Raw genomic sequence first — 13,184 nt, 5'->3', positions numbered from 1 at the left:
GTGGAAACAAAACGAGTATGAGATCGTGTCGTCTGCGTTTCCACCATCCAGCGACTACTGTCACTACAGAAAACCCCCAAAGGTCTACTCCTTCCTTTTATGGGATCGAACCAAAACGCCACGCCCAACCTAGTTTGCAAATGTATAGCATAATCCACTCCACAAGAGGAGCTGGTGCCGAGTTACTGGAGCATAGTAACACAATAAGCCCTCGCAACAGGGACACAAACACCAAGACAGACTGAAGATGCAAATGTTTTCATTGAGCGAATAAAAACAAAAAGGTAAACAGATGACACCCCAAGAAAAACTTGAGTGAAACAGGCCTTTTTGGACAAATTGTTTTTCCTCCTCAAAAATCAGAATTTAAGCCAAGAATCCCCCCCCAAAAGGTTTCCACCTCTGCATTAAAAGTGCAAACCCTGTGACCAATAACTCAGCACCACAGTGGCCTAGATGTTCGCTGACAATACGCTCTCTGTCTATGAAGCCTCCATCCGTGCTTAATCCAAACCACAATGCAGAGGCGCAAATTTAAAAAAAGAAAAAAGAGGAGGCTACTTCAGGGGTAATCAAGATGAATATGGGCTGAAAAAAAAATGGGTCAAAAACTGAAGGGAAAAACCCATATAACTGAAGTAAAACTGCCTGCCCTGTCTGCATGACTGGTTCATTTTTCTGATTTGCTCAAAAGTGATTGAATTCTGCCTGCATGACTGCGGTAATGCTCATGTTACAGTGAATAAAGTGTTACCCCATTTCTCCTCGGAGGGAAATGGAGGCTAACAAGCAGGTTGCAAACGTCCTCCAGTCGGGGGTAATAATGATGGGGCAGTTAATATAGTTTAAAAAAAAAAAAAAAAGAACGAACAAAAAGGAGGTTACTCTTCCCTATTATTACCAAAATATGAAGAGAATCAGAGAGGACGGAACTAAAAGAAAAAAGGAAGATCTAACAAAGCTGGAACACAACAGGTCAAAACCTTCCAAATGCAGGTGTCACGTTCCAGCTGTGCAGCCGGCCGAAACAAATGAAGTGTAGCTGCACAGTTACAAAACAGTACACACAGACAGTGAGCCGACCCGTGACAAGGAGACAGCAGGTAGGGTCCGTTAATAATCCCCAATCGTTCAGTCCACCAACACCAAAAGCTCGACCGCCAAGTGTGACAGGATGATGCTTTCAAGACAAATCAATCCTTTTTGATATCAACTGACCCAGAAAGAGCCAAGCAGCCAGGAGAGAGACGTGATGCTGATAGACTTGCATCTGAGGAGGTTTCACAACAGAGGCAAGCCAACGATGACCCACAAGGTGGCAGCAGCGCTCCAAACATACCTCTCGTGGTTTAAGGAAAGACAGAGACTGATTCGGTGACTCAAATTGGAATTACATGTAAAAAGCTGCCAAACATGGCAGAATATTGTGCTTGTGAAAGCAACAAGATGCTTGCATATTTGCCACAGTATATAAGGATATATTTGCAGTGAATGGATGACGACTGCTAAGCGTGAGGATAGGGCTAAATTTAAAAGAATACATCTTCTCTGAATGATTTAGTGTCAATTTATAAAATCCCCAAATCGGAAATTAAAAAGAAAAAAACAACTTTTTCCTGTGCAGGTACCCCCTTCAGTTTCCAACCTTTGACTTTTCACTCGTATCTCTAAGAAAAATTGGTATTCTAAGTGAATTAATCCGTAGGAGGAGACAGGGCGTGTAACAAATGACCGCATTGGCCTACCTGCAGGTAGCGCGTCTGCTGAGCAGAAAGGGCCTCGCCAAGAGGAACCACCATTTTATCCAAACTTCGCTGGTGGGAATGAGCCCGGATGTCTGGGCTCTCCTCTGAACGCAGCTCAATGTGGGAGATGAGCAGATTGGATATCACCGACTGCACCGACTGCAAGCATGACGTAAAGGAGGAGAGATGTGAGAACAGTCGCGTGGACATTATATCTTTAGATATTTCACATTTTTTTCCACGCAGAAATGCATTCTTCTCACTTTCGCATCTCCTCCTGGAGTGGCACTGAGAGCCAGGATGCGGAACTGCAGAGTCTGGCTGCAGAGCTGTCTTGTCACCTGAGGAAGAGATAGAGGCCCAATTTTGTGACACCGTTACCGCTACATTGGCATCGTTTGATAAACTTAGTATGTCAGAACGCAGAAAATAAGCAGGTCCCTGAAGTCATTTATCATGGTATAATCCATGTGGTCTAAGTAAAGTTACGTAAAAGAAAAAGAAAACAGGTGACTAGATTTTAATTTTGCATCTATGGGATAACAGTACCCGAAAGGTTTCTGTACCTGACAGTAGGCGTGGTTGCCCAAGGCCTTGTGAGCCTCATCGATCACCACACACTTGACCTGCTTGGCTGGGCAGGTGTCTCTGGACAGATCATTCACCATGACCTGAGGGGTGAGGAAGAAGACACGCTTGGATCGCCACACCTCTTGCCTCTGCTTTGCTGCTGTGCTGCCTATGAATCAGTGAATTGGTGCCTCGTTAACATTGTGTCTGTGTAAGGGTTGAATGAGTGTCGTGGCTTTTTGTATCATGGGTTTGTTACCTGTCAGCTCAGCCATGTGTGCCTGGGGGATGCCCATCACTTTATAACAGGCCTCGATCTGCTGGGCCACTAGAGGCTTGGTGGGTGCCATGAACACAATCTTCCCCGATGGATACCACCGGTAGAAGTTGTACATGACCACAGATGCAATGAAAGTTTTCCCGAGACCAGTAGGTAGACACACAAGTGTGTTCTGAAACAGGGCGGCCTCTGAGATCTTCAGCTGGTACTCCCTAATGGGATAGTTGGTGGGATAGATCCATACCTTAGCTGAGGAGCTGTCAAAGCCAGGAAAGTCTGGATATATCTGCCCACCTCCTGGGGTAGGAGGAAGAGCTGGGTTTTCTGCTTGGGCATGGTTGTCATCTTGAAAGTTAGCATTTTCAAGTTGCAGGCTCTGTTCTGCTTCATAAACAGCGACCACCATCAAGTCGTCGTCTTCATCCTCAGGTATGACGTCCTCTGTCCTCACTGGGTCACTTGATAAATACGTAGATTCTTGACCAATTTCTGTCCATAGAGGATTTCGAGGAGGATGTATTCTGGCGACCTGGGCAATGTTGCTTGAAGTCGGTGTGCGCACTCCAGCGGTCTTTTTAGCCTCTTTTGTCGGCTGAGCAGCTTTGTTTTGGGCCACGGAGGCACCCCAAGTCTGGAACAAAGTTCTCTGATTCGAACTGCCACTCATTTTCTTTAGTCGTGGCGTCAAACTTTAATGAAACAGTGCCATGTGTCTAGCAGCAACATTGCGACTGAACCCAAACAGAAGGCTACTTCCGCTAACGCTTTTTCAAAATATATCACCACATTGATAACAACGGTTAAATACAGTAGGATTTACTTTAAACATTTTTTTTATTATTTACAGCACGGTTTACTATGAAGTCACATCGTGGTTAAAAGTTGAAATTATATGCTTTTGAGGCAGATTTCACAAAGGCATACTTTTAATCTTTTGAGTTTGACACCGGAACTAAATAAAAATTGAGTTCAACTCCCGCTCTCTGTGGAGGCGCAGTCACGTAACCATAGCAATGGAAATAAGCAAATGGGAAAGGATAATCACACATTTTCAGGTAACAATCGTTTCCCATCATGTGCTTTCACTTAGGAGAATGGCATGTTGCGTCTTAATACCTGCAGTAATTTGTAACCAATGTTTTGGTTTTTTTTGGCTCTTTAGCTACTTTGCTAACTCTGGGAAACAACAGCTTGCGTCGGCTAGTCATTAGCACCGACGTAACATACGCCACCTTCAGTAACTGTACTTGATACTGTTAGTATTGTTACTCTCCTCCCATCGACAGGCATGTGCACGCGGATACCTAATGAGGAGCGCGGTTCGACGTGCGCGTGAGGACTTTGAGGAAATTGTAAAGGAGATTGACGGGAGCCTGACACTTTTAAAGTGGACTGAGACGGTCATCTCCATTCCCCACTTCACAGACACAGTGAGTAACTGTGTGTAACAGTTGCATTTATAAGAGTTGTGGTTTAAAACCGCCTTTTCTCACGTCCGTGCTCCGTGCCTTATCAGGGCGGCCCGTGTATTCGTCCGTGCAGCTCTACTAGCAAACAATCAGAGCCAGGACGAGGCGTCGATGCTCCCCAGAGCTCAACACCCTCATCCGAGGAGACAGGAGGTCTTTGTGGTCTGTTAAAGAGAAAAGAGGCAGAGAGAGATGATTCAGGAGACTGTTTACGCATCAGCCCCGTAAGAGGGGCTGGAGGGGAGCAGAGACAGAGCACCGGAGATACAGATGTAGGGACGATGGAGAGCACAGGGAGGTCCTCCACCATCTGGAGCAGTTTGGAGCTGGACATGAACAGTAACTCTCACAAAGGTAAGTGCTGTAGACTAAATTTAGTCCAGTGTTCACACTGCAGGATGTTCATCTTCAAACATGCCATGGGACAACTTTTTGCTATCGGATACAAGAATACTTCAACTGTTCTCCCTCTTTAAGTAACTAGCCTGCAAGTGAGGTCCATCTGACACAATCTGAACACAATTTATTACAAGTTAAGGACTCTTGGAGGTGCTGAATTTCCTATATTTGATAAACAAAATATACATTTTGCTCTAGTGAGTGACAGGTGTGTCACGTTGAGGTATCCTGTGTACGCCTGACATCAGACAGAATTTCTGATGTTCATGGCTTCAGCTTTGGGGTTTTTTTTTTTCGCAGCCAAAGATTAAGTATCTAATAAGTGGGTCATCACATTTTCCAAGACCCCACAGACATTTCTCTTCATTGTGCCCACTTTTGTGTTTTATTCGTGCAGTGAGCTGTCATATGACGCTGAAAAGCAGAAAGATGTGAAACCTCAGATATGGGGTGATGGAACTTGGTTTTCCCTTCGTTAAGGAGCAAAAGAAAAAAATTAATTGGAAATATAGATTAAGAATGTTAAACTAAATCTTAAAAGAGGAGGTCTCATGAACCATTTTGCAATCGTTCCTTCAGGTCGTCGGCAGTACTGCTTGGCACAGGAGGTGCCTCGTACCCCGGAGGCACTGCGTCGCCATAGAAACGCACTGACCATGGAGCTGCTCTGGCTGCAGCAGGCCATTGACAGCAGGAAAAAGGTAGGACCCACGAATAAGGAGACGTAGCGCTTCCATATATTTTCTCTGCATCAAATGGCTATTGCTGAAAAAAAAACAACTACAGGGCTGATTTCGAATCCTTTCATGCATCTCTAACACATCTGGTGTTCTCATGAATCCCGTATTATCATTTCCATGAAGCACTCTTTAAACTCCGGTTGTATATTTGCCAAAATTTGAAACAATATGCATGACGATCACCAAATGTAAAGTAAAACCTCTTGATCATATAATCCAAAACATTTTGTAGATCTGTCAGCTTGCATTGAGAATTTGATCATCCAGACATTTGATTATAGCACAGAGTGATTGCTTTAATGTGGGCTTTCCCTGTCTTTCTTGCCCTTGTACAGTACTTATCACTAAAGGACGGACTAACTGTAACCTGACGGGGTAAATCATGTGACCTGGACTTAATATAGAACTGTGGTCCGTCAATGGAGCTCTCAAATACCATCGGTGTGGGAAGAACATGCACAAAAGCAGGAAATTATTTACTCTCACATTGTATTGATCATGTTATATATTAAGTTGTCTGTATAAAGTGTAGATTTTGTATGTTTTTTCAAATGTGAAAATGAATAAATTATTTTTCTACATATTCTTCTTTGTGTTTTCACTGGTCATTTTTTGAGTTTATGGTTGTGCAGAAAATAGGTTAGAAGAGGTTCTAAACCCAATGTAGTGTGTATCAACCTGGATTTTTCCCATCCGGATCACAGTGAATGAGCTAATCGCATGAGGAGTTCATCCCAAAAATGTTCACCTATAAGCAGTTTATAGGTTTAACTGCTGAAATCACAATTTTATGTTGATAAAATTATGCTTGAATATGTGGAAAGAGTTGCCTTTAAAGGTTTTTTTCTTAAATAATGACTTGTTTAACTAATATTCATGATTTAAAAAAAAAAAAAATAAAAAAAAAAAACATTTTGGGGGGTGAAAAATGCTGACAAACCCATGTAGAAGCTATCTTATTGATTCAGCTTACAACACGGTGACCCACCCATTCTCCCCTCCCCTGTCTGTCCCTTTTGTTGTGGTTTCTACTGATGGTTTTGCCCACAAAGCCAGTCATTGCTGGCCATGCTGCCATAGCAACCAGGAAATACTCACCACCGTCAGCGTAGTAGTGTCCGTGCAAGGGGGGGAAAGAAAGCAGCAGAGCGTGGCGAGTAGGAGTCAAGGCAGACCACAACAGAAGGGACTGTTTTACACCTTTGGTTCTCCTGAAGTTTCCCTGCTTCACCCCCCCTGAAGGTTTGTGAGAGACTGAATAGTGTTTGTAGCATATGTGCTTTGCAGTGATGTATGGTGTGACTAAAGGGACGTGTGTGGATGTGATGCAGTTAAGTGAGGAAGGCTGTTTTTTTTTTATTATGTTTTGTATGTGTGTGGACTCGCTGGCTCAGATATGTCTGCAAGTGCCGCAGCTACATCTCACCTGCCTCCAGTGAAGAGTGTGGTGGTGTACAGGAATGGGGACGCCTTCTACAGTGGACGGAGGTTTGTGGTCAACCAGCGTCAGGTAGCCACTATGGAGTCCTTTCTGAACGACGTGACCCAGAGCATCGGGGCTCCTCTTGCTGTCAGGACTCTATACACACCCCGGCAGGGCCACAGGGTCACAGACCTCCAGGACCTTAAGACAGGAGCGCAGTATGTTGCTGCTGGCTTTGAGAGGTTCAAGAAACTGGAGTGAGTACAAACGTACTTTACTGTACGGATCACTGTGAATTCTTTTGTATTTACAGTTGATATAATTGGGGGAGTTTCTTTTCTCTTTTGTTTGCAAAAAAAAAAAAAAAAAAAGGAAAAGTGTTTTGTGAAGCTTCGCTTTATCATTTCTCGTCATCTTCATGTGCAGTTACCTGAATGTCGGAGCGAAAAAGCAGCCCGTCACTCGTGAAGAAACCCAGGTAGGCTTTGTCATTTCTAATGTGGCGATCTTCTTTTAAAGACCCCCCACCCCCCCCCCCCCCCCCCCCCCCCCAGCACGGTCCATCATTCATTAATCCCACTCTAACCGAGAGGAATGCACCACCAGGCTGAACTGTGATCTGCTGAAACACCGGCCAAGTCAGGGTTTTCCATTACTTAGTCAAGCTCATATTTGCCTTATTGTGCGGAGGCACATTGCATTGTTAGCATCAGTTGTACATGGGTCACCCTTCCTCGTGATGTCACAGGTTGTCATGTAATTTACCAGAAATAAAGGGCTAATGACAGTGCTGTCTGTCAAACAGTCACTGAGAGCTTTTAGAGTGCTTTTTGAAGGCACCTTAGCTTCAATCAATTAAAGATTATATTTGATCTTATAATTGGTCCTATCAGGAAAAGGTTCTTAGTCCAATATAAAGTATTGGAATTTAGCAATTTGTGATGGACATTGTGATGGGGATGGTAGTATTATTCACAAAGAAGTTCACTGGAGCTGTGCACGTATAAGTACACACCGAGCCTCTCATCCTGACAAGTACTTGCTTTGTATTTTTGTATTCTCACCAGCTGACAGGAATGACTGCTTGGGTTTTTACCAGAGTGTGTTCTCAGTCTTAAGCCTTTAGTGTTTTGTGAAAAGCATTAAACCGTGGAGGGGTAAATGTGTGTGACTTGGGTGCGTGCCATTTGGAGAGCAGATTTCTTTCTTTCTTTTTTTTTCCTTTTGAAGAGTCGTCGGGTTTTAAAGTCTTACATGCCTGTGTTGTGGTTGCTGTGGAGCAATGCAGGAAGCGTGTCTGTTTGCGTGAGTTTGATCCTGCCGGTGAAACAAAGCTTCCACACAACTCCATCCTGGCCATGTGCATGTCCGGGCAGGCCTAAGGCCTGAATTCACAGATTCCTTCTCTGCTCACGCTCGCTGTGATGTAATTAAATGTGTGCCACCTCGCAGAAATAAAGTAATGTCTGCTTTGTTCTGACATGACTGATTGCATCCAGCTTAGTTATCAGAGGTGGACGCGTGTCATCCCATGCTTTGACATGGGATGACATGATAAAGAGCGTTGAGAGGATGCCTCCGATCAGACATGGCATGTGAATTTACCATCCCTTAGTCACATTCGTTTCCATGGCTGCAGCACTTGAGCGGAAGCAAGCAGGCCAAGGGAGTTCGCTGTGATAGACGTGCGCGGAATTGATGTGCGGCGCAGGAGGGGCGTGAATCTGACAAGGGAATCTTCATCTGTTGCTGCTTGTGTTCTGCAGGCAAAAGTCATCCAGAGGCCGAATGTTTCAGCCAAATGGAGGAAGTTTATACCCGTGCCTTGCATCATACAGTGAGTCGGACACACCCATAATATTTGGATAGTATCTGAGATGAATATCTGGAAGAAATGGTTTCACATTGGTTTCAAGCCAAAAAAGAGAGAATTCTGTATTGAAAAACATTTAGAAAATATAGAAACATTTGAGCTTAAGAATACAAATTCTTCTATCTCTCATCCTGGAATAATAAAGCTAAGCATCTAATCATATGGGCATGAGTCGTACTGATTGTTTAAGATGGTCTTTTATCATATTTCCGTTCAGTGTTTTCCGTAACGGAGATCTCCTGTGTCCACCGTTCCGGTTCATCATTCCTCGGAGCATGCGACAGGACCTGGAGCAGATCCTGAGTCTGATCACAGAGAAGGTCAGCTTACGAACCGGAGCGGCGCGCAGGTCAGAGAGACTGTCGGGCAGAAACTCGCACGCACTCTCTGCTGAGTATAAACGCAGAGATGGAGCTCTTGTGAATATCTCTTTTCAGGTTGTGCACTTTGGAAGGAGCCACTGTGTCCTCAGCCGGGGAGCTTGAGACTGGCCACTGTTACGTTGCCGTGGGAACCGAGAGGTTCAAGAAACTTCCATATGTGGAGCTGTTGGTTTCAAAAGCCACAGAGAGGTATTGTCATGCAAGGTTCTCTGTTTGTGTGTAAAGATGTGTGTTTATGCGCATTTGAGCCAGCTGCTCTGCTTTCTACCATGGAATGAGATGACAGTGAACACTTTAATCTCCCATTTTCTTAATGTCAGATGATGTCGCTGTGTTTTCTAGATATTACCCTGGAAAGAGGAGACTGCTGAGGAGACATGAAGTAAGCAGTCCACTCTCTACTTGTTTCCATGTCTTAAAAAGAGTCTTGGCATTGTTATTCTGCTGCTTCCAGTTCATTTTGTGGCAGGTCAGCTCTGAGTGACAACTGTCAGAAGTTGAAAGTGGAAAACAAAACAGAGCAGACAAAGGACAATCTTTTGTGTGTTTTCTTTCTTAGAAGAGGCAAGCAGGAAGTGGTCCACAGGATCAGTACAGTGACTCAGCTCTCCTCGACTTCCCAGAGGTAAAAAGCACAACTGGCCACTGTTTTATATTCATGCCACTTGATGCTACATTAGGACTGATTATTTGGTCCATGTGGCGCTTTCCCATCCTACACACCAGTGTACAGAAATGTTTTTTGTCAACTGTGTACTGAATGAAATTCATATTCAGTTGTAAGCCATGAATTTCAGTCAGATGATCGGAGGGTGAAGTCGACTGGAGACGAAGCTGCAGCTCCTCAAGCCTCGCAGCAGATGAGCAGGCGAGCGGGAGCCGATGAGACCTCCGTGTTCTTTGCCAGGCCGGTCAAAATCAACAGGAATCGAGCGCAAACCAGACCAACACTCAGCAATGGATCTGGTTACGTTTCCGATATGAGCAAACCTTTAGATTGTAAAACAAATACAAATGCGTCTTTTAACACAAGCATGTTCTTGATTTATTTCCGTGACAGTTCAGCAAAGCGCATTCAAAAGGGCAGGACGGAAAAAGAGGGCGGAGGCCCAAGGGGCCGAGGAGGTGCAGGAGGACGAAAATACAGCTACAGAGCTCCCTGTTGATCAGGTTAGTTCAGATCACCTCTGGGACACTTCTGTCTTTAAAACGCTTCGCACAATGTAATAATTAAATGCTAAAATATCACTTTAGCTAATGAAGATACGCTTCAAGCTTGGATAAATCTAAATCTGATTTTTTTAAATTCTCTAACTAAAGAGAGCTGCCGAAATAGTGGAGGATGAAGACCTAAACATCACAGAGGATCCTTTGCACGGCACTCAGAAGGTAATACAAATGAAGAAAGGGGAGACAACACTGCCTTACAGAGCCACTCACTCTGCAATGCAGTGTAGGGGAAGCTCAGTAACATAAAAAGTATACAGCACAATGGAAAAGTCTTCAACCACCCCTCATTTCTTCCTTTATCGTTTGTACAATTCTAACAAGCTTGAAAGTCAACGTTTGGTTTGAGCATCTTCATTCTTCAACACAGCCTGAAGCCCCACGAACAAGATTTCAAGTAGTCTTCAGGAATAGTTCTCCAGGCTTCTTGAAGGACATCCCAAATCTCTGCCATGGATGTCGGCTGCCTTTTGTTCCCTCCCCCACACTGCATCAATAATGCTGAGGTCCACTCCTTAAGACCTGTTTCCACTCATTTTCACTCCACTTTTTGTGTCATTTGTCACACCTCAACCTTTTCTCCCTGCTTCCCTTCCTTATGAATGGCTTCTTGACAGCCAGCCTTCCATGGAGACCATTTCTGACGAGGCTTCGGTGAACAGTAGACAGATAAGCTGAGGGGGCAGATGCATCTCTCAGATCCTGTCTTTGGAATTGTTTTTTTCCTGTTTCTTAAAGACTTCTTATGTCCTCCAATTATCCAGTTTCCTCTTTTTTTCAGGACACACTGCACTACATGCCGAGATACACCAAGTTTTCAGCCAATAGATTTTTAGGAATGCCCCTCTTGGTGCAAAATTTCTATTTTGTCAGTCAAAGAAAGTTATTTACGCTTTTTTTTTTTGTAGCTGCAATGAAAGAAATGGGAAGAAATTGTGTTTTCGCAACATCCTGCTAGTGCCTTTTTAATGCTAGAATGACTCATCCGTCAGTGTTTAAACACACAAACAAAAAGCATTCCTCTGAAAATGATCCGGCACAAGGACTGGACTAAAATAAATTACTTTAAAAGCAGCCAGTAAAACTCTGACAGACCCTCAGAAAGCCTGAGAACTATTGCTCAAAGCCCCTTTAAATGATTTCAGGTGTGTCCGGTTACTTGGAAACAAAATATGAATATATGAGAGGTGGCTCGAGACTTTTGCACGTTGTTGCAATTCTGAAAACAATCCGAGAAGTTTAGTTATTTATTAGTTTATTATTAGTTTTACACTTTTTATGCCGACCTTCGTACAGTCCACGCATTTTTAAGCAATTAATATGTAGCGGATAAACTGTAAACTGTACCAAAGTAAAACCCAGCGAACCATGAAGTGAATTTCACCGTCAATACTTCCTCAATTCACTGATTTATTCACTGCCAGAGGTGCAGTGCATTATGGGAAAACAACAACAAAAAAAAAACCCCACATAAACCCATTCTTTTTTTTCCCTCAAGAAACACACAGAAATGAAAAAGAGCGAGCAGCACAACAATAAAGCACACCCACACGAGTACACTGGAAAGCAGGTAAAGTGTGTGTGAGTGGGTGTTTGCATTCAGACAATTCCAATTAGATTTGGCCTCATGAAAAGGTTCATTTCACTTTGTGTGTGTAAATGTTTTTTTCTCCCTACGATAGGCACTACCATGTGAACACGAGCAGGAATCCACAGGTGAAATACTGGTACATACACCCACACAGCCAAACACCTGATTAATAAATTCAGCCGCTTTCTAACCAGGGTATGGACAGAAACAACAGCGTTCTCTGTGAGAAATGTGCGTGTTTCTTATTTCAAAAGGAGGCTGAGCTGAAGCGGACGTCTTCAAAGTCGAGGCCTTCATCGTCCTCCTCAGAGGCAAAAACCAGGGAAGAACAGGCAAGTTTCCCCGACTTTCACACTGCAAATTTCATCACCTTCTCGATGGCCTTTGGTTTGCATTCCTAATCTAATATTTTGCTGCAGCAGGAGCGCTCGCAGGACGCCTCGCCTGTTCGACCAGGAGAGAACCATCTTCAGGAGGAGGTCGCAGTATCGTAGCAGGTTCCCAGCTGAAATCTGAGTCTTTACTCTGCCACAATGCAGCTAAAAGAATGTCTGCTTGATCTGCTCGTACTTTAACCGTGGTGTTGATTCAAATCAAATTAATTTATCGCCGGGTTCTTTTTAAGGAGAATAAACCAACTCTGTTACGTCTTCTTGAAAGTAGTGCGTTATTGTTAACCTCCTGCTGCCCACGATAATGTGTTCATTGTGTTCATTGTGTTTAACAAGGGGGGGGGGGGTCATTCTGATGCTGGCACTCTGTAAATATTCAATGCTGCAATTTATTCCATAAAAGGCCATATTTTGAAAAAAATAAAATAAGCCAGCGTAGCGTCGATTTGGGTAAATTTGTGATGAAGAACAGTTGAAAAGTCGTGCTTCAAATGATTTATTACTTAAATATGAACAACTCGGGAATATATCAAAGCAATGACAAAGTAACCTGTACAGTGTATAGTATCAAGTGAAAACTGATAATAAAACTATATATATATACACTATGTATGAGGCCTGTCTTGTTCTGTAGTTTTCTTTCAGACGTGTTTACAGAGCTTACAACGGGGTCCCACTCTATTTAAGCCCTTTCCCCTAAAATGAATATCTACCTCGGCAATGCATTACGTACTGACGACGGCAGAGAAGAGGGACGAAGCAGCGGAACAATCCGTCTGCTCCTGTGCCCGGCTACAGCAGACAGAAGGGAGCTGCTATAAAATGTCCTTGTTAAACCAGAAGGTGACACCTAATTGGTCCATTTCGAACCCCTGCCTTGACTGCATGTTGTCTTTATAGCATCTATGCAAATGTCTGTCACATGGAGAACAGCAGAGTATTCACAAGTAAAAGTTAACAACCACTGAGCGCCATAAATTCAGCTGAGCATTGGATTGAACCCCACATGAACCCACATCCCCTTAACAACTTCTTCCAAGAGTCTTCTTCCCAAGTCTTTTGAAACTCTGAGCTGAGCTCATTTGGGCACAT

The 13,184-nt window shown here is 43.7% G+C and overlaps 4 protein-coding genes across 5 annotated transcripts in view; 2 read left to right on the top strand and 2 right to left on the bottom strand.

Moving 5' to 3' along the window:
- Positions 1–3,331, bottom strand: part of fancm (FA complementation group M) — a 34,388-nt gene extending 31,057 nt beyond the window's left edge. The window contains exons 1-4 of the mRNA XM_072365543.1: positions 2,575–3,331; positions 2,312–2,484; positions 2,009–2,086; positions 1,746–1,904 (exon numbers count right to left, since the gene is read on the bottom strand). Of these exons, the coding sequence (XP_072221644.1) occupies positions 1,746–1,904; positions 2,009–2,086; positions 2,312–2,484; positions 2,575–3,262 (1,098 nt within the window). The 5' untranslated portion in view covers positions 3,263–3,331. The remainder of the gene's footprint in view (positions 1–1,745; positions 1,905–2,008; positions 2,087–2,311; positions 2,485–2,574) is intronic.
- The window catches only part of tmem234 (transmembrane protein 234), a 109,150-nt gene that overhangs the window by 93,790 nt on the left and 2,176 nt on the right, over positions 1–13,184 (bottom strand). The window lies entirely within an intron of this gene.
- On the top strand, positions 3,569–5,753 carry iqcc (IQ motif containing C). Its single transcript, XM_072365379.1, has 5 exons — positions 3,569–3,650; positions 3,882–4,025; positions 4,112–4,418; positions 5,043–5,164; positions 5,539–5,753. Exons 1-5 carry the CDS (start codon positions 3,609–3,611, stop codon positions 5,572–5,574), a joined length of 651 nt encoding a protein of 216 aa, XP_072221480.1. The 5' UTR covers positions 3,569–3,608; the 3' UTR covers positions 5,575–5,753.
- Positions 6,343–12,692, top strand: dcdc2b (doublecortin domain containing 2B). Of its 2 annotated transcripts, XM_072365594.1 has the most exons (15): positions 6,343–6,445; positions 6,598–6,883; positions 7,053–7,104; positions 8,393–8,463; positions 8,717–8,848; positions 8,937–9,071; positions 9,225–9,264; positions 9,442–9,507; positions 9,680–9,848; positions 9,943–10,052; positions 10,203–10,271; positions 11,608–11,679; positions 11,792–11,836; positions 11,955–12,032; positions 12,123–12,692. In XM_072365594.1, exons 2-15 carry the CDS (start codon positions 6,600–6,602, stop codon positions 12,192–12,194), a joined length of 1,395 nt encoding a protein of 464 aa, XP_072221695.1. In that variant the 5' UTR covers positions 6,343–6,445; positions 6,598–6,599; the 3' UTR covers positions 12,195–12,692. The 2 variants fall into 2 exon arrangements, with proteins under 2 accessions (XP_072221695.1, XP_072221696.1); XM_072365595.1 differs by lacking the exon at positions 12,123–12,692 and having other exon boundaries at positions 11,792–11,825; positions 11,955–12,004.

This window comes from Leuresthes tenuis, unplaced genomic scaffold (genome assembly GCF_036924035.1).
Source record: "Leuresthes tenuis unplaced genomic scaffold, fLeuTen1.0.hap1 SCAF_15, whole genome shotgun sequence".
In the NCBI taxonomy this organism is placed as follows: domain Eukaryota; kingdom Metazoa; phylum Chordata; class Actinopteri; order Atheriniformes; family Atherinopsidae; genus Leuresthes; species Leuresthes tenuis.
Note: the sequence above shows the minus strand (reverse complement) of the source record. Positions and strands in the feature narration are given on the sequence as shown.

What these genes read in the sequence shown, in the direction of transcription:
- dcdc2b (XM_072365594.1), top strand. Translation starts at nt 6,600, where the DNA reads ATGTCTGCAAGTGCCGCAGCTACATCTCACCTGCCTCCAGTGAAGAGT. An exon ending in GTTTCAAAAGCCACAGAGAG is followed by an intron (nt 9,072 to 9,224) that starts GTATTGTCATGC and finishes TGTGTTTTCTAG; the next exon opens with ATATTACCCTGGAAAGAGGA. An exon ending in AATCCACAGGTGAAATACTG is followed by an intron (nt 11,837 to 11,954) that starts GTACATACACCC and finishes TTATTTCAAAAG; the next exon opens with GAGGCTGAGCTGAAGCGGAC.
- iqcc (XM_072365379.1), top strand. Translation starts at nt 3,609, where the DNA reads ATGGAAATAAGCAAATGGGAAAGGATAATCACACATTTTCAG. An exon ending in GAACAGTAACTCTCACAAAG is followed by an intron (nt 4,419 to 5,042) that starts GTAAGTGCTGTA and finishes TCGTTCCTTCAG; the next exon opens with GTCGTCGGCAGTACTGCTTG. An exon ending in CCATTGACAGCAGGAAAAAG is followed by an intron (nt 5,165 to 5,538) that starts GTAGGACCCACG and finishes GCCCTTGTACAG; the next exon opens with TACTTATCACTAAAGGACGG.